We start from the raw sequence: 24,666 nt of genomic DNA on the forward strand, positions 1-24,666 counted from the left end.
GCCAAGAATTGTGAGGATCAACATAGTAGCTGAAAAGATGACAGCGTCTGGACATAGCTTTAAAATAGAACCAAAGAAAAACATTCTGCCAGGATTAAGCTAACATAGCTCAGGAAGTGGTTAAGTTTTCCAGTGAACTTACTGACATAAGGACAGAGTTTCGAATACCTGGAGGAGTAGATAGACTTCAGTTAGACTTTTGATAAAAGTTGAAATGAAGTAGTTGACGTTAAATGCTGGAACATTGTTCTGTGTTGCTGCTGTCCTGGCACAGTCCTGATATGTGGACCAGACTTGAATCCAGCTGTGAAGTCACCTGTTCTTTCGGGGTTTTGTTATCCTTCAGCTTCCCTGTGGCTCTTTATACCTCCTCTTGGTATGAAAACTCTGTGCCATTAAAATATGTTCTTAGTTAATAGGCCTTCATTAGTAAGACCTCTTACCCATTTCTACTCCGTTCTTGGTGGGCAGCTCAGCTGTCGTAGCCTTAGTCTATCACTTATATTCTCAGAGTTCCTCCTGCTTCTTGAGTTGGGGAAAAAGATAGCTCTTTTGGAGAAAACCTCGTTACCTTGTAGTTAAGGATGCAGTCTCTAGAGTCAAACTGATCTGTGTTCAAAGCCTAGCTCTGCCACTTACCAGCTGTATTATCTCTGGCCTGTACTCTTAAATAATTCCTCATCTGTAAAATGGTGATAGTAGTGTACTTATTTCTTAGAGCTGACAAGTTTTATTAGGTAGTACATATAAAACATTTAGTATTGTTTTTGGTCTATACAAAATACTCAGCAAATGTTACCTTTCATTCGGTATCTTTAGTTGTATACCTACACCTTGACTATCTAAAATTTATCTTTTTGGGAATTGTATGTAGCCTAAAGTTATTAATAGTAACCTTTGACATGTTTTCATGTACTTGCAGGAATTTGGAACTGTAATATACTTAGTGCCATAAAATTTCAGTAGCCACCTATTTGTCTTTGGTGAATCAGGAAATCTGGGCATGTTTAATTTTTAATAATCTGGGGTTTTGGTGTGATTTTAAAAATATATGTGGCAAAAATAGTTTCTGAATAAACAAATCCACCAACATTATTTTGGCTAAACCTGGATTTTTATTAATGCTAGAACTGATGGAAAGATAAAGGTACTCATTTTACACAGGCAAAAATATTTTTGCAAAAGTGCAAAAATATTTTGAGGATTGTTATATTCCAGATATATTTTTAGCAACCATTTTGATACTGAAATCAGGATAAAAAATTATGCTTCATGTTTTCCATTTACGTCTCTACACCTGTCCTCAAAATCACATTAATCCAGGTGTAATTGAAAATGAATTTATAGAAGTACATGGGAAATAAGATTTTATGTCTAATTAGATATTTTTCTTAGGTTGGAATGGTTAGTGAAGTTGGATGAGAAGCCAGTATTTCAGTGTTTCCTGCCAGGAACCTCAATTTTCTAAGCCAAAATATGTTTGACATTCTAACCCAGGTTGATATTACCATTAGATGTCAGTCTGAGCACTAGTCCGCCCTTGTCTGTGAAGTCTGCAAGTATGGAAATCTCCTTTAGCCTGTCTCTTCATCTGCTGTGTTCACTTAAAGTTGCTAGGAATTATTTCATTAACTAAATATGGACATACCCCAGACAATTTTGTGTATATGTATGACCTCACACAAATGCATTATTTTATCGGTTCACAACTTTTTCTTAAGTAGAAACTTCCTTGTTTAATAATTCTTATCCATAGGCACAGATAACTTCAGTGTGTGCTGAACTAGGAATCAGAGGAAAGTTACAGTCTTGACTCTGTTACCTGGAACCATTCTCTTTGCCTTGTCTGAATTTCAAAAAATTAACAGAAAAAAAAAGAAAAGAAATGTGTCCTCTGTGCAGAGGACTTTTATGAGGCTTAACTGAGGTAAAATAAATGAAAACACTTTGGATATCCAAGCATGATTAGGTGAAGTGATGGTCTATTTCTAATTCAAGTAGTGAAGGAAAATAAATATGCACTAGAGAGTGAGATTTTGCTTAAGAAAATAAATGACAGTTTTGGGACAAGCTAACTAAAGAAATTGTTTTTATATTTTGTATTTTCCAACCAAACAGAATCAAGACCAGCATTCACATCTGCTGAGTGATCATTTTCTGCCATATCAAGGTCATAATTCCTTCCGTGAGAAATATTTTAGTGGGGTAACAAAAAGAATTGCCAAGGAAGAAAAATCCAGCCAGGAATGAAAATTAAGATTTTGACAATGAAGAAAGAATAAGAATTGGATAGAAAAGACATCTGGATGGGAACTTTCATGTATGATCCAGAAAATATGTACTGCTTTAAAATATTTTACATAAGAAAGCTACAAAGTAAATTGAGCAATGCTTTAAAAGTTATCTTTGTTTTGCAGACTTCCTTGTTGTCTGATTTACAGTCTTCTTAATCTTATTTAATGTATATTTGTACTTTTAAGTATTGATGGAGATGGACTTAAAACAGTTATTTTTTTTTACAATTAATCTACAAGGGAATTAATACTGTTGACTTTTAAAACATCTGCTGGATATATTATAAGCAGTTAATAGTAGTTAAGAATTTATTCATTTGGTAGATGTGTTTATTTGGTTTTTGATTGTCATTGATTTACATTGCCACTAATAAACTATATTGAGAATTTCTAAAATAGTTTTGTATCTAGTTGTTTTCAGAGGGGGATGTGAGGAGGGAAATAAATCTTTATTTAGAAATTCCAGACAAGGAAGTCATAATGCAATTTGTGATGATAAGAAAGGCTAAGTCCTAACAACCTAAAAAGATTCTAAACTCCTTAAGGCTTGTCTACATTTGAAGCTCTTTTGTACCTTGGATTTGCTCCTGCATTCCTAACCGTTGACTGTTGGTCAAGTTAACTACCCGCAATTTTTGGTTTAGAAGTAACTGATAGTTAAAAGCAGTAACAACAACACAAATCCTTGATGGTTCCCTAATGGTATTAAGCCTAATCAGTGCCCTTTGAAATAGAAGCTATATTTTTCTTGAAGGAGAAACTTTGCTGAGTCCACATGGTGTCCATCATGAAAATATCTTGTTTGAAAACCACTATACCCATTAATTCAGGATGCTAATAGCTTTCTTGCCTTTGGTGGTCAAATGTACCTCAGCAGGGCGGCAGTAAACGGATCCTCTCTTTCTAACCAGAGCCTATATTATTTATTATTATTTTAGTGTCACTGCTGACTTTTATGGACTCAAGGTATTTAGGACCTCCAAAAGCCCAGTGCTGCTCAAGCAAAGAGACATCAGCCTATCTGCTTTGGTCTCTCTCCTTTTCTTGTCTTGGAGCTCAGGATTTCAGCAGCATATCTCAAACATTTCAGTGATTATTTTGTTTGGGTTTCTGGATGTGATTTGTGGTACACTGGGGGAAATCTAAAAGTATTCAAGGATGATTTATTTTTGGTATTTCTGTTGTAAACCATCTTAATTTAAAGTGTTTTGAGGTTACATGGCGGGGTGCATTTGAAACTTTGTCACTGACTCAATCCAGGATACGAAGTTTTAGCTTAGCCCCTTTTTTTGGGTGGTCACAAAAATTAGTCCAAATAGTTCTGGAAAGTTGCAATACTAATTTTAGTCACATTGTTCTTAGAAATTATCCAACACTTTAAAATATATTTCAAATTATTTGTTATTACTACTAATTGAGGTCTTCTAAACTATGATTCTTACTATGAGGCTTATTTTTGTATTAATCAGGAAATTTAGTTTCCCATTCCTGAAATGTCACTAGGCTCAGAGTATGCATTTGTTTAGTTGGTACTCATAAACAAAAAAAGAAACCCGATTACTTCCAAATCTCAAGCCCTCTTATTTTAACGAGAGAGTTTTATTTTTTGGCATTAGGATCTTGTTACTTTCGGCGTAAGTTAAAACAGATCATTTCCAGAATTGCCCTGGTTTTTCTGTGTTACCACTGTATTCATCGTGTGCTTACAACAGTATCACCTAGCAAATTGCCTGCATTTCAGATAGTTATGTAGTTTGGATTTACAGTATAATCTGTGAAGGAACGCTAGGTGGTCTGTGGACAGGCCTACTTTAATGTTTATAATATGACAAAATCTGTAATTTTGTTTCTGGCATGTATTAAATATCCATAAAATCCAGACAGTTACCTTGGTGGCATTTCATCAGAAGTGCCTCCTTCCTGTGTATTCTGGTGAGTACTTTTTGCTGTGATAGCTGGGAGGGAATAGTGGAGTAGGTGGTCTTTGTGTTTAGCCAAAGTGACCAGCAGATTTTAAAAAGTTTAAAATCTACTACAATTTTCTCAGCCACTTCCTGCCCAGGGTGACCCAGCTTTGGGCCAGCTTGCCACTGACTTCCTTGTGACTAACTCTTTAAATACAAGAATTAAGCAATAAAACATTTTCAAACGGTTTAAGCTCTGGGAGGTAGGTCAGTATTGCCACTATTTCCTTGTTGAGAAAGCTCACTCAAATATTGAGATTCCCTACATATTTAGGAAAAATGGCAATTATAACTTTAAAAAAACACCTTATTTTAAGTTTCATAGGGGAAAGTAGAGTATGTGTTAACATCACAGGAGGCATTGTAGTGGGTGTGTTTATTTTATTGGGTTAAAATTGTGCTTTAAAAGTTTGAGACATGGCAATAGCTTTTAAGGTAATATGTTTTAGACTCGTAAATTAAAGAAGCAGGGATTTGACTTTTTTTCAACACCAGGAAATTAGATGTTGAGGTTGTGTTATATAGATGCCAATATAAGCAACTCTGGCTCTTGAATAAAAGTTCTTAGTCATTTGGTGTTAGAAGAACTGCTGACATCTTGTGCTGGAAATATTATCAAATGTTGCTTATCCAAAGAGATACGGAATAAAACATAATGTTTCTCTGTTGAAAACTGAAGGTGACTTTTTTTGGAAATGACCTTCTTTTCCATCCCATTTTAATAAATCTCCCTTGAAAAAGCATAGTGGAACTCAGCTCATGTTAATAGTTCTAATAGGAAAAAATTTCTTCGTAGATAAAGCAAGGCATAAATAAGCTCATTAATGCATTGCAGTGGTGGAAATGGAGGTGGGTGTTGCCAAGACAATTGATGACCTTATTGTTGACCTGCTTGACCAAGGGAGAATAAATTATACCAAAATAAGAACCTTGGCTCTTTCTGCTGGGTTATGGTTCTGTTCCATTATAAAGTTGTTTAGAAAACTAAACACTTGAAGAATCTTTGTTCTTAGAAGCACTGTATTCATAGAATAAGTGAAGTCTACTTTCATTTCCAACTTACCCACTCCCATTTTTCTCAGATATTTATCAAGTAATGTGGTTTGTAATCCAAACAAAAAAAAGTGCCTTAATCCAGAACATACACATGGAGACAATAACAGTAGATGGATGGTGTTTGTACTTTACTAAAACATTGAGATCTTCTCTAAAACAGAGTGGTTTGAAAACATAACGTCTAGAGTGTAAAGAATTGTAATGGAATGATAAACATACTGTGATTCTATCTAGTCATAGAATCATAGAGACCAGCACATTCCTGTCTATCCTTTGGGGTGAAAAGCTAGGGAACCTGACCCTTTTCCTTTAAAAGAGATCTGCCTTAGGATGTTCATATGTTTCACTGTGTGGGATAAGCAAGTTGACATTTAGACATAACTGAGGCCAACCTGGAATTTGGCTCTTATCCCTTCCTTTATAAGCCATTGTAGACAGGGCTCTTTGGGGGATGGAGGTTTAATTGTAATGGCAGTCTCTTAAGAAGCCTGGGTCATGGAACAAAATAGGGCTTAATAGATGAATGTTAAGATAAGTCAGCTTCCCTTATGTAACAGCTAGCCCTATTTCTTGGGATATTAGGATGCACTTAGTATATTTTTGTTTTAAAATTTGGAGGTTCTTACTAAGATAATCATGTTGCAATCATGCCACACTGAATTGCCTAAAAAGGAACCTGTTTTGACCTTATGACTTTAAAATCTCTCCTTTAAGCAAGCTTCCCTGGCTCTCCTGAGGATTTATCAGAAGAACTCTATTTTGGCTAACATGCAGCAGTGAAGATTAGCTGGGCTTATGTGTGAAGTTAGTCAAATTAAAAGAAAGGGAAAAAGGCTGAGGAGAAAATTAAAACTGAAAATGTAAATGGTACTTAGGATATTGGGGCTGTGCTTTGATGAACTGCCAAAGTAATGTGTTGTAAGTTGGTGAAGTGGGTCAAGATTGGCAGAGTTGTTTTTGGCAAGTTTTAAAAATCTGCAAGAGTTCCTTAATATGAGTGTATAAATCATGGAGTATTTCACCACAAGTTGGAGTGGCTTCTGCACAAAGAGCAAAATCGCCTTTGCATTTTTCCATTTTCTACAATTTATACCAATTGAGAAGCAATTCTCCATAGATCCCTTGCATTTCTTTATGTCTTTCTAGGGAAGGCACAGACTTCTTGTGTCCTGTACTGTCTTTTTGAGGATATTTGTATAATGAACAATCTTGGAAGATATGTCTTTTCCTCCCCCGTCTCACCCTCCCTTTTAACTTCCAGAGCAGAGGTTTAAGTTTGTGTACAACCTTGGAAGACAGTGTCTTTCCCCAGAGTAAAGGCATGCTTACTGCCCATTATAAAACATTGTGTTCCCTAAGTTTAAGATTCCTCCCTTGTAATACAACCTACTGTATGTACAGGTATCCATCTGGGCCTAACCTGGTCACTCTTCTGGGACTTGGGTATAAGGAAGAAATGATTTTTAAAATGCTGATTATTGGGCCAGGCACAGTGTCTCATGCCTGTAATCCCAGCACTTTGGGAGGGTGAGGCAGGTGGATCACCTGAGGTCAGGAGTTCGAGATCAGCCTGGCCAATATGGTGAACCCCCATCTCTACTAAAGATACAAAAATCAAATGGGGGTGGTGGTATGCACCTGTAATCCCAGCTACTCCAGAGGCTGAGGCATGAGAATTGCTTGAACCTGGGAGGGGGAGGTTGCAGTGAGCTGAGATCGTGCCACTGTACTCCAGCCTGGGTGACAGAGTGAGACTCCATCTAAAAAAAAAAAATGTGGATTATCATGCTCTGCTTACTGTACCATAAGTAATAGAGTTCTTTGTGACCTAGGAGTCTTATGTCTTTTACCAGTGTCCATGAATATGGCATCCTAACTTGTTAGCTTGCAATAGAGCAAAATCTCAGACCCTTCACAGTTCTTGATGGTTTTTGGTCATGAGGATGGGCTTCTGACAGACACATAACTTTCTGGAAGAGGAGGAGGGCTTTGGGGCTCATTAACCGGATTCAAAGGAAGTCCTTAGTAATTGCTAGCAAACATGTTGGCCAAATTTCATGATCAGCCTGATGATACATGGTCCTCAACTTCAGTGCCTGTTAATGAGGAGCAAATGGGGCAGTGATTGCAGGCCAAGTATCAGAAAGTAGGTCCAGTGATAGCTATCCAAATGGTCCCTTGTTTCTTGCTAAACCCTTTTCTGGGTGTGGATAGAGGTATTTCCTCACCAGTCTGCCAGTTAGCTTCAAGTCCATCCCACTATAACAATTAGTACTAAGATATATCCTGGGTGGGCTGAAGGGTGTACCTCCTTAGACAATAGGTGAATCATTAGAACTTTGGCTGTTTTGCTTGGGACATATGGTGACAGGGCACTTCATGGTTGTTTAGGAATAAGGGCAACAGGTGGGCTATTTTGTGGCTCAGCCCCTCCTGGCATTCTGTCATTCCAGACTTAAATTCATTCGAAGAAAATAATTTTTTTTTTCCATTAGGTCTTGGTTACTTTCAAAGAGCAGTAGCCTCTCAGGGATATATCCCTGGGACAAATTCCTGTAAGAAGGGATAGAAGAGGCATTAACTAGTATTTGATCTTTTACCACCCTGGATTGAGTTTACTATGCTGTTGAAGGTGACCTACTGAAGAATAGAAACTCACCCAGAGAGTTCTAGATAAATTCTTGCAGTTGGCCCCCCAACCTTAGAAAAGTGCTCTACCTTTTACATTAAAACCAAACCAGAACTTAAAAGATGTTTCTTGGTAATGGTGCAGATGCTGTTAATTAGGATGAACTCCTAAAAAAGAAAAGAAAAATGTCAATGTGGGTCAATCTAGAGTCAGGCAAAGGGCACAAACCCAGTGGCTCCAGTCTGAAGACCATGTGCCCATGGTTGCTGAGTCAAAGGGTCCCCAATACCGAAATATTTTCAGATCTTGCTTGGTTTTGGGGACCAAAATCATTGGAATTTGATTTATTTGAGCTCCCAGCAGCTGCCATACTACTCAATACTAAAAGTAGATGTAAAGCCTTTCATGCTGGCGTGGAACCTCCTACCCCCACCCCATGTTCCCTCATTTCCCACTCCACCTTTAACCTGACCTGAGCTGCTTTAAGGAGAAAGTTGATTAGGGATGGGGCCCAGGTCTCCTTATCTCAAAGAAGGACCAAACACCACATATACCCATCTGAATATGCTGAGGGACTTTATAGAAGAAAGGGGCTCAAACATTTATGGCTGTGTTGAATACAGGTGACCAGTTTACCATGTTACACAGTCCTGTGGGGAAGGGGCCACTCAGATTCAACTGATGGGGTTTGAGCAAGGTTCATAGTAGGAAAGGAAAGTTAACATGACCTTGTGGGTGTGGCCTGTTGAACCAACTCAATGCACTGTTGTTCTTTTTGCATCTGAATACATAGCAGAAAGTGACATGTTATATACTTGAACTTTTCTGCCCCATAAGTGCTATAGCCCAATGAGAAAGAGCCCCATTTAGATAGGTCCTGGTATCTTTGAGGCTGCACAAACCTAATGATACCTTTGAGATACAAAACATTCTGTAACTGATTATTTTGCTGATTGGAGACCCTGGTAAAAGGAGACAGCCTTCATCCAGAGGTGCCCTTGAAGTTTTGGATGCCTGGACTCCTCCTTGACATGGCTGGCCAGGTACACGCCTTCTGAAAAACAAAGTATTAGCTACTACTGATATGGACAGGAGGCAGGGAAATACTGTGTAGAAGAGGGCGGTGCCCTGACAAAGGCTCCACCCTCAAGCCTGGAAACACCCAGCCCTAATTGGGAACAGGTATTCCTGGTTTTGTGCCCAAATGCTGCCTTTTGGCCTGCCATGCCCCCTCATCCTGTACCCATATAAACCCTACACCCCAGGCTCCACAAGCAGAAGAGTGCCAGAGAAGGAGAGAAGGAGTGGCTTAACGTCAGGAGGGTTTGGCTGGAGATGGAGAAGAGATGGGTTGCGGCACAGGTGAACTTCAGAGGAAGATCATCTTCCCACTCCATCCCCTTTACAGCTCCCCATTCACCCCACTGAGAGCCACCTCCACCACTCAATAAAAGCCCCACATTCACTATCCTTCAATTTTGTGTGTGACCTGATTCCTCCTGCAAGCTGGACAAGGACCCAGGTATCAAGAGGGCAGGGTGTAAAAGGCTGTCACCCTGACTCTCTGCTGAGCTGGCTTAACACTTAGCTCTCCCCAGACGGCAATTGATAAAAGACCATTAACTGTAACACACCCCTAGATGCTACCGTGGGGATGGAGCCCAAAAGAGCTTACTCTGGCTCCTGTATCTGCCTGTCTGCCTGTTCCCCTTCCCATGGGGCTCTTGTCAAAACTGAACACTTGGGCCGGGCGCAGTGGCTCAAGCCTGTAATCCCGGCACTTTGGGAGGCCGAGGCGGGTGGATCACGAGGTCAACAGATCGAGACCATCCTGGTCAACATGGTGAAACCCCGTCTCTACTAAAAATTACAAAAAATTAGCTGGGCACGGTGGCGCGTGCCTGTAATCCCAGCTACTCAGGAGGCTGAGGCAGGAGAATTGTCTGAACCCAGGGGGCGGAGGTTGCGGTGAGCCGAGATTGCGCCATTGCACTCCAGCCTGGGTAACAAGAACGAAACTCCATCTCAAAAAAAAAACAAAAAACAAAAAACTGAACACTCGAGCTCTCCAGCCTGCTGTTCCCCTTTTCAAGTAGATCAAACAGATCTCATGACTACTAGAGTGGAAAGGGCCCAACTAGCCTTGCTTGTCATATAAAATCGTTATATGCAATAATCATTAATGCAACAGACCTAGCCCCAGTGGCATTTTGGATTTACATGAAAAAGTGGCAGCTAATACTTTGGGGAAAACTTTATCACCCACTCCTTTGCCTGAAACAAAGCTCCTGGCTTAGCACCCTCATTTCATAAATGTAGGGGCTTTAAAAATACATTTAGGTGGCATTTAGGAGTTTCCTCGAAATGCCTATTGCTTCTTTCATTGACAGACTGGCTAAGGTGAAAACCAGTGCTGTTTCAATGGACTGCTCTGACCGTTCAACTTCAGTGCCAGGTATGCAGAACTGAAAATGGATGTAGTTGATCTGGTCATTAAGTAGAATTCAAGGCCATTGTCAAAGCTCTGACCAGTATCCTCCTTGATGAGCCTTGTTAGGTTTTTACTGACTGTTAGGCTGTTGTTAATGACCTAAGGTTTGATCTGCTATTTGGAAAACTACAGTTTTGCAGATTAAAGACATCCTTCCTTAGGAGCTCCAAATAATGGAAACAAATTGTGGCTGCTGATAGAACTGCTGGAGTCATTCATATTGATCTCCATTTTAAAGTCTCATTCTCTGATGGGACCAGCTAGAATCACTTGGTTAGCTAGCACCACCCAGATGACCATCATTGCTGCCTGGATCGATTTTTGTACTGGACGTGGCAACATATCCACTGTCACAGACAGGACGTATGTAAGATACTTGATGTTTCTGAGGCAAAGCCTCCCATTTGGTGCTAGACTTGGGACTCCTGCAAGATACTTGATGTTTCTGAGGCAAAGGCTCCCATTTGGTGCTAGACTTGGGACTCCTGCCAAGTTGCCTTGTTGCCTCTTGGTAAGGAAGACCACACCGTATGGAGCGCTGTCTCCACTGCCCCTGGCATATTGATTACTTCAGACCTTCCTCCACCCTTCTTTAGAGCTATTGGTTGTTCATCAGTTCTACTGACACTTTCTCAGGTCACTGGGTTGCTGTTCCAGTGCAATCATTTGACTCCAGCCACACCACTTTGGCCCTTGACACTAATTTGTGTCATGTGTTTGGCTTTCTGGACCATTTGGTATGACAGTGATACACCTTTTATTGCAAAAGCCACTCAGTCATGGGCTACAGTCAAGACATTTGACAGACTTTCCATACCTCCATACCTCCTACGATCCACAGCATCTGGAATTTGTGAGGTTTGGAAATTTGCTCTATATTTGTTCTATATTTTCTCTGACAGGCCTTTACCAAACCTTCACAGAAAGGCTCAGCACATTGCTTCAAAGTTACATCTCAATAGGGCAGTATTCTGTCCTTTGCGAGATGTGTAAGTCTTTTAGTTGATGGTTTTAACTCAGACAATTGGTAATTAAAAGTTCGAGTCTCAGGCTGAGAAGATTTTCCAAAACCAGCACCCAAGAGAGTTGTAACAATCAGTTGAAAAGGAACACTTTACCCAGTATGCTTTATTATTGATGTTGAAGCAGGCAAATCAATATTCTAGCTGACCTATTATCTTTAATTTTCTTTCTCTATACATTTTTCTATAGATTCTAACAGTGTTATTCTTTTTCTATTTTATTTTAATGTCAATTATTGTTCCTCTGTATTAGTTGTATGTGTTCCTTTTTTTTTTCCTGTAATGCATGTTCTAAGGCTTGTCTATTGGTAGTCAGTTGATGCTTATGGGAGTTTCATGTATGGGTTTAAGTAATGTCAAAGGAATTTACATTCGGGTTGGGGTGATGAGACCTATACATAAAAAGCTGGTTAACACAAGGCAGAATGAATTAAGTACCCAGGAGAAGCCTCAATGGAGTATGGAAGGATGAGAATTTTCTGTAGAGTAGAATATTTAATAAAGATTTCACAGAAGATGATGGTACTTAAACCAGAACATTATAAATTAAAAAAAAAAAAGTAAAGAGAGGAAAGAAGCACTTTTCAGATTGGGGTGTGTGTGTGAATAGCCTGAGGAAAGTTCAAATGTGAGAATGTGTGCGACAAGTTCAGAATGCGATAGGGACTAACTAGACTAACTAGAGGGAAGGGTTCATGCGATTGATAGTGGGGGAGGACTTTGAGAGAGGTAGCCTGGGGGCATGTTGTGAAAGATCTTGAATGCCGGTGCAAAGAATTTGTATTAATAATTATAGTCAGGCTGGGTGCAGTGGCTCACACCTGTAATCCCAGCATTTTGGGAGGTGGAGGTGGGCAGATCACTTGAGGCCAGGAGTTTGAGACTAGCCTGGTCCACATGGTGAAACCCCATCTCTGCTAAAAGTACAAAAATTAGCTGGGCATGGTGGCACACACCTGTAATACCAGCTACTTGGGAGTCTGAACCAGGTGAATCGCTTGAACCTGCGAGGTGGAAGTTGCAGTGAGCTGAGATTGCGCCACTGCACTCCAGCCTAGACGACAGAGTGAGAGTTTGTCTCAAAAAAAAGGAAAAAAGAAAAAAAACCAATACACAATAGAAAGTTGTCATGGAACTAAAGATTTGAGAATAGGAACTGATTTCAGAAAGGTGATTTGGGGTGTCGAGTGCAATGGCTCATGCCTGTATTCCCAGCGCTTTGAGAGGCTGAGGCAGGAGGATCACTTGGAGCCAGGATTTTGAGACGAGTCTAGGCAACACGCTGAGACCCTGTAATTACAAAAATAAAACTGGCCAGGTGTGGTGGCACATGCCTGTAGTGCCTAGCTACTCAGGAGGCTGAAGTGGGGGGATCATTTGAGCTCAGGAGTTCGTGGTTACAGTAAGCTATGATTATGCACTCCAATGCGGGCGACAGAGTGAGCTGTGGTCTCAAAAACAACAAAAAAAGTGATTTTCACAATGGAATGAAGGATGTACTTGAGACAAGCCAGAAGGTAAATAAATAGTCCACCTGAGAGTCTCAACCAACAATGGGAATAGACAATAGAGACAGATGGGAGACATGTTTATTCATTGAACAAGTATTTGTCCACCTTGGTATGCTAGGCACTGCAGTGTCAAAGATAAGAAATGATAATCCCTGCTCTGAAGAAGCTTGGAACCTTTAGTGGTTGTAGAAATAAATAATCCTAGCAAGGCATTGAGTGCAGGCAAGGAATCCAGCCTGCCCTGGGGCTGGGGAGGTGGGAGGTGGTTCCAAGAGGTGTTTCTTGATTGCCTTTAAAGTTTTTATATTGAGTTTAATAACTTTATTGTGAGAGATATTATTTATCCCAAAGAGTGCACAAAGCATAATTACAGTTTAATGAATAATTATACAGGGGCATCCCTATAGCACCATCCCTGAAATGAATTTCGACGGGTAGGTAGTAGTTAGTCAGGTTCAGTTGGGGAAAGATATGGGAGCAGGTTACAATGTATGAAGCAGAGGGCATAGCAAAGGAATAGAGAGCATGGTATGTAGGGAAATGGCATGCAGTTCACAGTTGCCGAAGTGTGAACTGGGGTCAACAATGTAAAGTCAGAGTAAGGTAGAAAGGGCTTTGCATTTCTGCTTGATGATCCTGGGCACACTACCCACTGCCCCATCCTGGATTTTTACTGGGGAAGCCATACTATCGACTTAATCGGGCCACCACTCTGATGATAGTGGTTTGGAATGGAGGGAGATATGAATAGAAGCTGGAATGCTGATCAGAAGATTGATATGATCATACAGGTTAGAGAGTGGTGGTAGTGGGGATTGAATGGAGAAATATTTAGGAGGTGAATGAACAGGTAGGTCCTGGTAGTTGGGAACCAGATGAGGAGTCAGGAATGATATCTGAGCTTCCAATTAGGGCACTGGGTGGGTGAAAACTGGAATAGATGATAACAGAAAAAGGATGAGTTTAGGTTTGGACATCCTGAACAAGAGGAGTCTATGGTACAAGCATGAAGGACTGCGTAGCAGGTTTTTGGGTATCCAAGAGCAAAGCCAGGCAATGATTACTTATGCAAGAAGCAGAAGATCCCTGTATGAGACAGAAAAAACCACTGAGTCAAGATACACTGTACAGCTCTAAGATTCCTTCTTTGCCATTTTGTTCCCCAGCATGATAGGTGTGTTTGGCAAAAAGAACTGACATGACCCAATACTCTTGAGACTGAATCAGGCAATTCCAAGTTTATTACAAGAAATTTATACTAGAATTACTTAACGAGATGAAATTTCTCCATCGTCCTGCTTGAAGCCGCTGAGAACAACACTGGCATCAGGTGATGTGCTTCTGCCCGAACTGGATGGGTGGTTGTGCTCCATTTGCTGTGTAAGTTAGTGAGCTACAATGCAAAGTTAGGACGTAAAGAAACTGATAAACTGTTGTTAGTGGTCTCTAAGAAAAACCTGTGAAAGACATACCCAGGCCACCACTGTTTGGACTTCGGATGTAGAAAAAGAAAAACCCAAAGGATTTTCCTCTCCTCTCATTCTTTAAAATTAAAAATACTTCCCCTTCCTTTCTCTTATTAAGTAACTACATAATAGCTTTTGGGCAGCAACATAAAAACTACAGAGTAGGCCAGAATATGGGGAAATTTTTAATTAAATCTGGGGTTTCATTTGTTTTTTTTATTTATTAAAAAATGCTTAGCCAAAAAAAAAAAAAATCCCAATTTCCCTCCGCCCCCCATTTTTATATATCCTTATGCATTTGGCAGAGTTCATGACAGCATCTTTCCAGCTGTGGACCAGCCAAAAGCCTTTTCTGAAGCTCCTACTAATTTGGATTAGATTGACTGGTTAAAAGCTTCACACAGAAATGCTGCCAGGAACGTCGTGAGGTCTGATGACATTTAAGTCTACAGTCTTATCTTTTGGACCAAAATAAAGGAACAAAGATTTAGTTTTTGATTTTGCATTTGTTTGCTTGTTTTCTTTCTTTCTTTTTTTTTTTTTTTGAGACGGAGTTTCACTCTTGTTACCCAGGCTGGAGCGTAATGGCGCGATCTCGGCTCACTGCAACCTCCGCCTCCTGGGTTCAGGCAATTCTCCTGCCTCAGCTTCCTGAGTAGATGTTTTCTTTCTTAATTTTGGAGAAACAGATCAAGAACCTGAAAACAGCAGAACTGTGTTTTTGCCTCCAGTCTGGCTTTGTGAACTCAAGGAGAAGATCTTTCACAATCCTAAATGGGTTCCTAAGGAAACAAGACGGGCAGGACTGGTGCTGTGTGATGAATCAGGGTTCTGGGGGAGATGTGACCCGTTTCTGTTAGGTGTAAATGGCCCAGGAGACTTGCTCCTATGGCAGGGGTGTCACTTGATACAATGGAAACTAGGGCTAGACCTTGAAGTATATCAAGTTGATCTCTGCCACTCTGGCAATGAATAAAACATAGTCCTGGCCTCAGTGAGCTCCTGGTCTGGAGGATGGCAGTGGTATGAAATAAAGAGGTAAGTAGTCAATTAAAATAGTGTGATCTGTCTTTCCACAGGGCAAGCTCAGGGTGAGTTTAAGAGAAGCGTCTAGCCATTTCTAACCGTGGTAGTGGGTTAACCATGTGTTTCTGATATTTTGACATCTGGGGCTTTGCTGACCCTAGAGAGACCAGAACCAGCCAATCCTAGAGATAAAGGTTTCACCTCCCTTCAAGTGTGTCTTTTATACGAATTAACCAGTCCAGAGTCCACTGACTCTTGTTTCCTCTTTTATACAGCTTTTACACTTTGGGTCACTATTTCTCAGACCCAATCACTTTCAGGCCACGTACAAGGTAACTTAGGGACAGCCCCTATAACGCTACAGCCTGCTGAAATTATTCAAACTAGCTAATCCTTTGCCTTTTTATCCTGCCTCACCTGTTCCCTCCTCTGGAAACCACAATAAAGGCTCTTGTCCACATTCCCCACCCCCACCATTCTGCCTCCTTGTCCACATTCCCCACCCCCGCCATCCTGCCTCCTGAATGACCCTGGTGCTTCCCCACATGGCCCCACATGACCTGATGTGTCCTCTCCTCTTGGGAACTTCAAGGAACAAACTGTCTTTTCAATGACAATTGTCTTCTCATCTGTAGGCCTCACCATACTCAAATAATAATAAAACCTATATTTAAAAATATGTGTGAGACGGCAGTGGTGTGAAACAAAGAGGTAAGTAGTCAGTTAAAATAATGTGATCCATCGAGGAAGAAGTTTGAGAGAAGATGACATGTAAGTAAACCCCTAAAAAAGATGTGGAAGTTGCCAGATTGTGTCAGGGGGCAGGGGTGGGAAGGGGGCTTCCAGGCAGAGGGAATAGCATTGGAACAGCATATTTGGGTAACAGTTCAAGTAGTTGGTGTGCCAGGAGCTAAATGTGTTAGCCGAAGAGGAGAAATGAAGCTGGACACGTGAGAGCCAGATCCTAAAGGACTCATATTCCCTGCTGCAGAATCTGTACTTGATCCTGGGAGAAGCGCACTCCCTGTGACCTTCTCTCCATAGGGATGCCAAGGTTCTTCGGGAAGCTTCAACTTCTTTCAAAATGGTGTCGTTGGCTGAAGTGCTTGAGTTCCTTGACAAAGGGTGCCTGTGGAGATGAGTCTGTGGCTTTGCCTTTGCTCCAGGGTCTGTTTCTGCCTTGGTTCTAGGTCTCAGTTAATGCTCTTTTCTGAGCTGGGTGAGTTGCATAGCTGAGGCTACCCGAAGCAAGGCATGGCCACCGCCAAGCTTCCATTTCTCCATCTATAGAGCCCTCTTAGGTGCCCAGTTACACTGCGGTGAGAGATTTCCTAGATAAATACAGCAGAAACCTCCCTGACCCTGACTGACAGATACTTGCTCTGGAGCCAAGAAACAGTCTCATGTTGGCCTCCTGCACCGAGGGAGAGGATTTTTATGGATTGCGCTCTTCACACAGTGCTGACGGTGTGGGCCTCAGAAAAGCAAGCTGATGAAAATAAAGATTGTGGGCTGCCAGCTTGTGTTTGTTCTTATCTCCAAGGCAAAACACAAACACTGTTTCAGGGAGCGGCTTCTCTGCTCCAAGACAAATGAGCTGTTGAAGTGTCATGATTTTAAAATCTGGTGATACACATAAAGGATATTTTACTGATCAACCTCAAGGAATCTGTCATGAATAAAAAATGGTTTGTGATTCAAGCGCTGTTGCCTATTTCAGAACTTCACCTTGGAGCCCACTGTGCTGTCTTCTAAGACACAGGGCGCTCCCCGAAAGAAAACAGCTCGGAACTCCCAACACTTCTCTTTCCCATCTTTCCTTGAAGATGCTTACCAACAGCAACCAGCCTTTTTGAGTCATCATATGCTGACGGACATTTTTGTTGTGTTTTGAGGCAGTGTCTGGCTCTGTTGCCCAGGTTGGAGTGCAGTAGTGCAATCTTGGCTCACTGCAGCCTCAAACTCCCAGCTTTAAGCAGTCTTCCTGCCTTAGCCTCCTGGGAATCTGGGACTCTAGGCATGTGCCACCTCACCCAGCTAATTTTTATATTTTATAGGGACAGGGTTTCTCCACGTTGTCCAGGCTGGTCTTGGATTCCTGGGCTGAAGTGATTCTCTTGCCTTGGCCCCGCAAAGTGCTGGGATTACAGATGTGAGCCACTGTGCCCGGCCTTTGATGACCTTTTAAAAACCCATTACTAACGAGGATGAGAGGAAGAACAGGATGGAATCCTCTAGCCCTGGTTTGTGGCCTGCCTGACTTTCTCTAACACTCCCTGTCTGCTTCTCCTTCACAATTTACTGTGTGCCTGGCATATGCCAGCCACCAACCACTATAAACACCAGATGAATAAAAGATACATTTTTTATGGTGAAAACCTATACATAGTCCTCAGTTAAACTAATTGTTAAATTGTTAAAAAATCATATTTATTCTGAGTCCTAAACTCTGGCACTTAAAAAACAAACAAAAAACAAGGCTATTCCACTTTCAATACACTGTTCTCTGGAAGAGGTACTGAGTGCGATTGGGAAGGGCAAGGGAGGTTTGGTGAGGTGCAACCACCGACCATAAAGGAATTGACATTTTTTCCCTTTAGGATATGTGATTTCTTTGTCTGACTCAACCCGTTTCTTTAAGTATTTATGTTTCCTCCCATAAAGTTCTACAGCCATCTTTTTCATGCTTCCTCAGTGTTCTATAAACTTCTACAGTCCATTTTTTAAAGCTTTTTATGTAAATTTTTGAATAGGCAGTAAATTTACATGGTTTAAAATTCAAAACAGTTCAAAAGTGTAAACTCAATGAAAAGTTTCCCTCTTTCTTCTTCTCCTTCCTGTGGGTCCCTGAGACATCCACTCCCTGCCTTGAGACAACCACTGTCACAGACGGCTTAGCTCAATGTCAAACAATACAAGAGAGTCCCAATGTGAAGCCATCATTGCAGCACCCATGTGGAACAATGGCAAAAACAAAGAACCGGGGGTAAGACGGCCCATCCCAGTCCTCCCTGAATTCATCTGTGTCTTATTTTGCACTGTTAATGTAAGAATAATAACCTTTCCTTAGCTATCTCTCTTGGAATGAGAACTGTTGGGATGATTTGTATGAATGCATTTTGAAAAATTTATAAGGGTTATAAAGACTAAGGAAGAGAAAACACAGAGCCTAAAACTAATCCATTAGGCAAGGAGTTGAGTCATGGTAAGGAGTCAGATTTTTTAATTTATGTATTTATTTATTTTTATTTTTGGAGATGGAGTCTTCCTCTGCCTCTCTGCCTGGAGAGCAGTGGTGCAATCATGGCTCACTGCAACCTCCGCCTCTGGGGTTCAAGCGATTCTCCTGCCTTAGCCTCCCGAGTAGCCGGGACTACAGGCTCATGCCACCATGCCTGGCTATTTTTAGTAGAGACGGGGTTTCACCGTGTTAGCCAAGATGGTCTCGATCTCCTGACCTCATGATCGACTGCCTTGGACTCGCAAAGTGATGGGACTCCAGGCATGAGCCACCATACCCGGTGAAGACCATTGATTTAATTTCAAAGCTTCCATTGCTGGGATGTGGGGAGACTATTGGGCCAATAGGGAAAGATACAAGGTAGATTTATTTTCTGTCAGTTTTCAGATCCTCTCTTGTATTCTCCCATCCTCTAGCCAGAAGCAGCAGCCTCTCTTAGGTGCATACCTAAGCAAAGAATGCGACACCCTTTGCAGCCTCCTGATCGGCCACCTTTGGGGTCAGCTGAAGCTTATTTCCTTGGCTACTCAACTCCTTTCTTGTTTGTAGAGTGGTTTCCCATCAAGTAAAGATATGGGCCAGGCGTGAGAGTGGGGAGAAAATACAGACTGCTGCAGGGCTACTACTTCAGGACTGATGTCACCCTCCTCCTTGAGGCAAAGCTTGCCATTTACTTCAGAGGAAGTTGTGCTTGGGAAGGAATGCAGACTCTGATGTGCAGTTAAATGTGCATGTGTGAAGGGGAACTGGCCTGATAGCCCTGGGCTGGAGCCCTTCTTTATCCACAGAAGATAGGAAGCAAAGAACGGTGATAACATGGCTTTCACTTCTGTGTGCCTGCACCTGGCCCCAAAGCTGTGTCTAGTGAGATAGGAGCTGTGGGTCGGGCCCACTGAGGCTTTCTTGGTACAGTAATTATGGAAAGGATCAATGTCCTTCTGTTCAGTGAACTCTGGTGCAATTTTATCAAAGGAACCCTAATCCTTTGTCTTTTGTATGCTTGCTTCTTGCTTTTTAAACTGACAATTATTTATTTGCAGAGGCTCAATATATAATAAACTTGTTTTGAGCGTTATTTTTCTTTGACAAAGCGGCCTGAGCATAGCTGCAGGATTTCTGGGAGAGGGTTCAAGGCTGGAAAGCCTTTGCGGCTCTCCTCTCTTCCTCTTTTACTCTCTCCCAGCCCCCCGCGGCAAGAAGTAATCTGATGGTATCTATGGTCGTCTTGATTTTCTGATGCCAGGAATTGAATTGAATTCGTATGTCTTAGGTTATCTTTGAAGCTACTTATCTACTGCATTAGCAAAAAAAATCAGTACTTTTTGAAGAGTGTGTTGATGAATTCTGGTGGGATATCTGGGTGGAGGCGCTGATTCTATTAGTTGCCCTATTAGGGGATATCTAGAGAAACTTCGAGTACTCCATTGATTGGAAGGGATTAGTGGCTTTTTGGTTGGTGTCTAATATAAATCATAGTTCTGAACACTGTAATTCTGTAATTTGAGGAGAAATCATTCTGTCCAATGAACCAGACAGGCTTGGTTAAATAAGTTGCTTAAAGTTCACTGAGACCAGGAGCTTTGTAATAGGTTTGGCAACCATTAAAATAGTTAAAATGCTTCTGCCTAGGCAGTAGTCTTCAGGAAAACACAGAAAATGTGTTACTGACACCATTGCCTTCAGTCCGTCAAACCCGCATCTGCCTGTGAGTTGGTTTTAGCGTTTTGACAGCACTGGGACTCAAAGAACCTAGGTCAAGACCTAAAAGCCTAAGAGATTACCTCCTCATTGCCTTGGTCTTCAGAGTCTTCCTCTTAGAGCAGCTTTGCTAAAGGGCTGGCATGGATTGGAGGGCTTAGCTAGACAGCTCCATTCCCTGGTGGTATTTCAAAAGGATATAGAGCCCACAGAGATGACTGAACCAGTTGGATTTTTGTTACTGTACCTCAGAGAGGCCTAGGAGCCTGCCTTGGGTTATTTTCTTGTATTTCTCTGGAGACTGAATGGAAGAATGAATTGGCTCCTTGCACCTCTGCTCTCTCTCCCTCCCTCCTTTTTTTTTGAGACGGAGTTTCGCTCTTGTTACCCAGGCTGGAGTGCAATGGCATGATCTCGGCTCACCACAACCTCCACCTCCTGGGTTCAGGCAATTCTCCTGCCTCAGCCTCCTGAGTAGCTGGCATTACAGGCATGCGCCACCATGCCCAGCTAATGTTTTGTATCTTTAGTAGAGACGGGGTTTCACCACGTTGACCAGGATGGTCTCCATATCTTGACCTCGTGATCCACCCGCCTCGGCCTCCCAAAGTGCTGGGATTACAGGCATGAGCCATTGCACCTGGCCTACCTTTACTCTTTATTGGGACACTCAGACTCCCTGTTGATGGTCAGGAGTTGGAACAAATAACAGATTTACTATATGTTGGGTTAGTTACTAGATTTCTGAGTTCTGTCCTCTCTAAGATTCTGGACCCAGAAAAATACCAGGGTTGGTGCATGCCAAGAGCAAATCACACTACTCGGGGTGGTCCTCCTTACTCTACTGATATATTTTGGACCTGGCATTATTTAGCCAAAAGGAGTATCTATGGCAGCTTTTATAAACAGAACAAAAACATGAATAGCAAGAAAAGTAGTCCAGGGACAGAAGGCAGAGGCTGGGAGCGAGAGATTCAGTTAGCTGCACTACTTCTATTAATCATTACTAATATATGCTAAGTATCTGACATTGTGATAAGTGCATTTTATATAGTGTTTAATCTACATCACCATTTTATGCCCTAGGGGTTATTATATCAATTTTATAGATGAAGAAATGGAAAGTCACAAAGCTTAAGCAACTTCAGCCGTTTGATAGTGAGTAATAGGGAGGCGGGATTTGAACCTACATCTGACTGATGAGATCTATGCTTCTGACCATTTTACTCTACTATCAATAGCAGTTAGCTCTCATCTCCTCTAGACAGTAAGTATGTTTCTCTAGGATAAAGACCCTGGCCCATCCATCTCCGTGCCTAATCACAGTGTCTGGTTGAAGGAAATTAAATCCTCCTTCACAAAATCCTGAGGCTTTCATTGGCATGGAACTGCATGCCACCATATCCAAAAACAGCTCTGAGGATATACTCAGAAAATTTATCTGGAGGAAAAGAAGGATGAAAATCATGGTCAATGGAAATGTGGGCAAGAACTGTTTCTACCGATCGTGATGTTGTCACGAGTCTGCCATGCGCCAGCATTCTAGTGAACGTGAGCTGTCAAGAACCAGAGAAAGAGTATATAAACCCTATGGTTTTACTTGAAAAGCATGGAAACTTTTCCTCTTTAGGAGCAGTTTCTGTTTTATTCTTCCTTTCTTCATGCTGTGGACCTGGTTGCAGGATTTTTATTAGACTTTTTCAGTTCAGAATTTTAGGTCAAGCACTCAAATGTCAACATTGAGGAATGTTTTCTCGTAAGTGTTAGCTGCCCTATTACAGTCTCTAAAAATAATGTTTCACCTCAGAATCTGACATCCGCTGTTTCTTTTTTACTTTTATCTTATCACAGGCTCTCTGGCTCAAGCTGTCCACCAGAGAAGTGAAAGGCCAGAGGGGCCGTGCAATACCCCCACCTCTCCTTTAGGCGACTCAGACCGAGGGTACTCTAAGGGCCCTGTTGACTCTGCCCTCTCTCCAGAGAGAATAGGCCATTCATGAATGGCTCCATCACTCAGTGCATCTGTGACATGATGCATGTCAAAGGGCGTCACAGCACCCAGAGAGTCTGGGTTGGCCCTGCTCACAGGATGTGGCTAGTCACTGTTGGAGGTGAGGACAGGGCCTGGGCTCTGTCCAGAAAGTACACAATAGCTTAGTTTCAAAGTTTCTTTTTTTTCCTTTTGATCAAGAAATGAATCCCCCAACCCTGATGACAGACAGTGCCCCATTTGGAGGGCTGGGGATAAGTCACTGTATTAGATTTATGAGTCTCACAGCATTTTGAGAACATAACATAGACTACTTGGTTGCTTTTAGATCAGAGGACAAATGAATTGTTTTTTAGTTTCTGTGCTGGGGAACATGGGATCACTGGCATGAGTGAAATACACAAAACTTACTGGAGTAGGCAGTTTCAACTTCTTTCCCCACCAAATCTTTCTAAGAGCTGCCAAAAGGCAAGTCATTTCTAGGAACTGGAAGTGCTGGTGAGAGCAGTACAGTGGCTGAAAGAGGGCCCGCATAACAGAAAGGGCGAATCACAGATCCGCACAGGAGCGGAGCCTCAGTTCTCCTGTTCTTGGCTATTTGAAGTGTTGGCTATGGACCAGCAAATCCAGTGCCCCAGAGCTTGTTAGGAATGTAGGATCTCAGGCCCCATGTCAGACCTGCCAAATCAGAGCCTTTATTTTACCAAGATGCCCAGGCGATTTCTATGGATGTTTCAATCTGGGAAACGTGGCTCCCAACTCAAAACAAGATACCACATATGCTACAGCTGTGGTCTGCTGGCAGAGAAGACAGATAGCAAAAGTCATTAATACAGTTCTTAAACTTTTGTTATCTAGGTGAATTATTTGTTCATTTAATCTAAAATGGCCTGCTTTCTCTGAAATCATTGATCGTGCCTCTCAGTAAATTGCTGATTTAAATTCACAGGCTTCCTTTTTTCTACTTGCTTGACAGTTACTAGAGTGAACTAAGAATCAGTCAATATTTTTTTAGCTATTAATAATTGTAAACAGTTCAATCTGACATTAAAAAAAAATTGGCTGTTGCTATTATCTGCCCAGGTACCTATTTCTCCTTCCTTTGGTAATGGCACATTCCTCGTTAGTAGCCTGAAGGCTGGTGGAGCTGTCACGCACAGTCCTCTCTCCTCCAGTGGCCCCTTCAAAGTAAGGTCAACTGCACACCCTCTGATGAGACTGAAGCTCATCTGCTCTATCATACTAGCTGAAAGGACCATTTCCTGCCTAGATCCCAGAGTTTCCAGATCACTATCCTGCCCAAGACTTGGCTCTTCATCTTTTCCTTTATGCTAGCCTATATCCAGTCTTTTTCAGTTTTGAGACAGGGTCTCCCTCTCTCACCCAAGCTGGAGTGCAGTGGCGTCATCACAACTCACTGCAACTTCCACTTCTTTGACTCAAGGGGTGGATCCCACCTCAGCCTCTTGAATAGCTAGGACTGCAGGTGCACGCCACCACGCTTGGCTAATTTTTATATTTTGTATTTTTATTTTTGGTAGCGATGAGCGTTTACTATGTTGCCCAGGCTTGTCTCTAACTCCTGGCCTCAAGAGATCTGTCCACCTTGCTCTCCCAAAGTGCTGGGATTACAGGTGTGAGCCACCATGCCTGGCCAATATTGTTCATTTTTATTGGCCTAAGGTAGCCAGGATCCTTTTCTGTTGATTCAAACCAAAGAATCCTAGCTGAGCAAAGGAATCAAAATATAGTTCATGTTGTGGAAAAATACCAATTTTGTTCTTAAGGCAGAGAGAAGGCACTTTTGAATCACTATAACTTTACACTTTGTAATTGTTCAAATTTTATTTGCAGGTTTTCTCCCTTACCTCGAGGTGCTGTATTATAATATGTATATATCTCTGAAAAGACTATTGATTATTGATTAATAATCAAGACTAAAAGATTATTGATTAATAATCATCAGGATATGGGTAGCCTACTTTTGTGGCAACTTCAAACTTAACTTTGGTGTGGTTTTGTTTTAGTTTTTAAACCTAGGACTTAGGCTTCAGGTGCTCTTAGAACATCCATGTGTGTTGAAAGCCCCAGAACAAAAAGAACACATGAATAACTTATCGATCTATCATATGGAAAACAGCAATGTTCATACAGGCTAATCCACTTAATGACTGTCGAAAGGTATACTTAGTGGACAGGTTTTTAGTTTTATCATTCCTAGAGCTGCATAAAAATTCACACACCTTTCCCATAAATGTGTTTCTTTATTTTTAGTGAA

At 41.5% G+C, this 24,666-nt stretch overlaps 1 protein-coding gene across 4 annotated transcripts in view; it reads left to right on the forward strand.

Moving 5' to 3' along the window:
• Positions 1-2,690, forward strand: part of TRMT11 (tRNA methyltransferase 11) — a 54,832-nt gene extending 52,142 nt beyond the window's left edge. For 3 of the 4 annotated variants that reach the window (XR_619462.6, XM_003732724.7, XM_078370064.1), the window contains one exon: positions 2,119-2,690. Coding sequence is in view for 2 of the 4 variants with exons in the window: in XM_003732724.7 (XP_003732772.1) it covers positions 2,119-2,250 (132 nt within the window). In the remaining 2 variants the exon portion in view is untranslated. The remainder of the gene's footprint in view (positions 1-2,118) is intronic. The other variant, XR_013534534.1, reaches the window with a different exon arrangement.
• Positions 2,691-24,666: the final 21,976 nt, after the last annotated feature.

Source organism: Callithrix jacchus, chromosome 4 (genome assembly GCF_049354715.1).
Source record: "Callithrix jacchus isolate 240 chromosome 4, calJac240_pri, whole genome shotgun sequence".
NCBI classification, from domain to species: domain Eukaryota; kingdom Metazoa; phylum Chordata; class Mammalia; order Primates; family Cebidae; genus Callithrix; species Callithrix jacchus.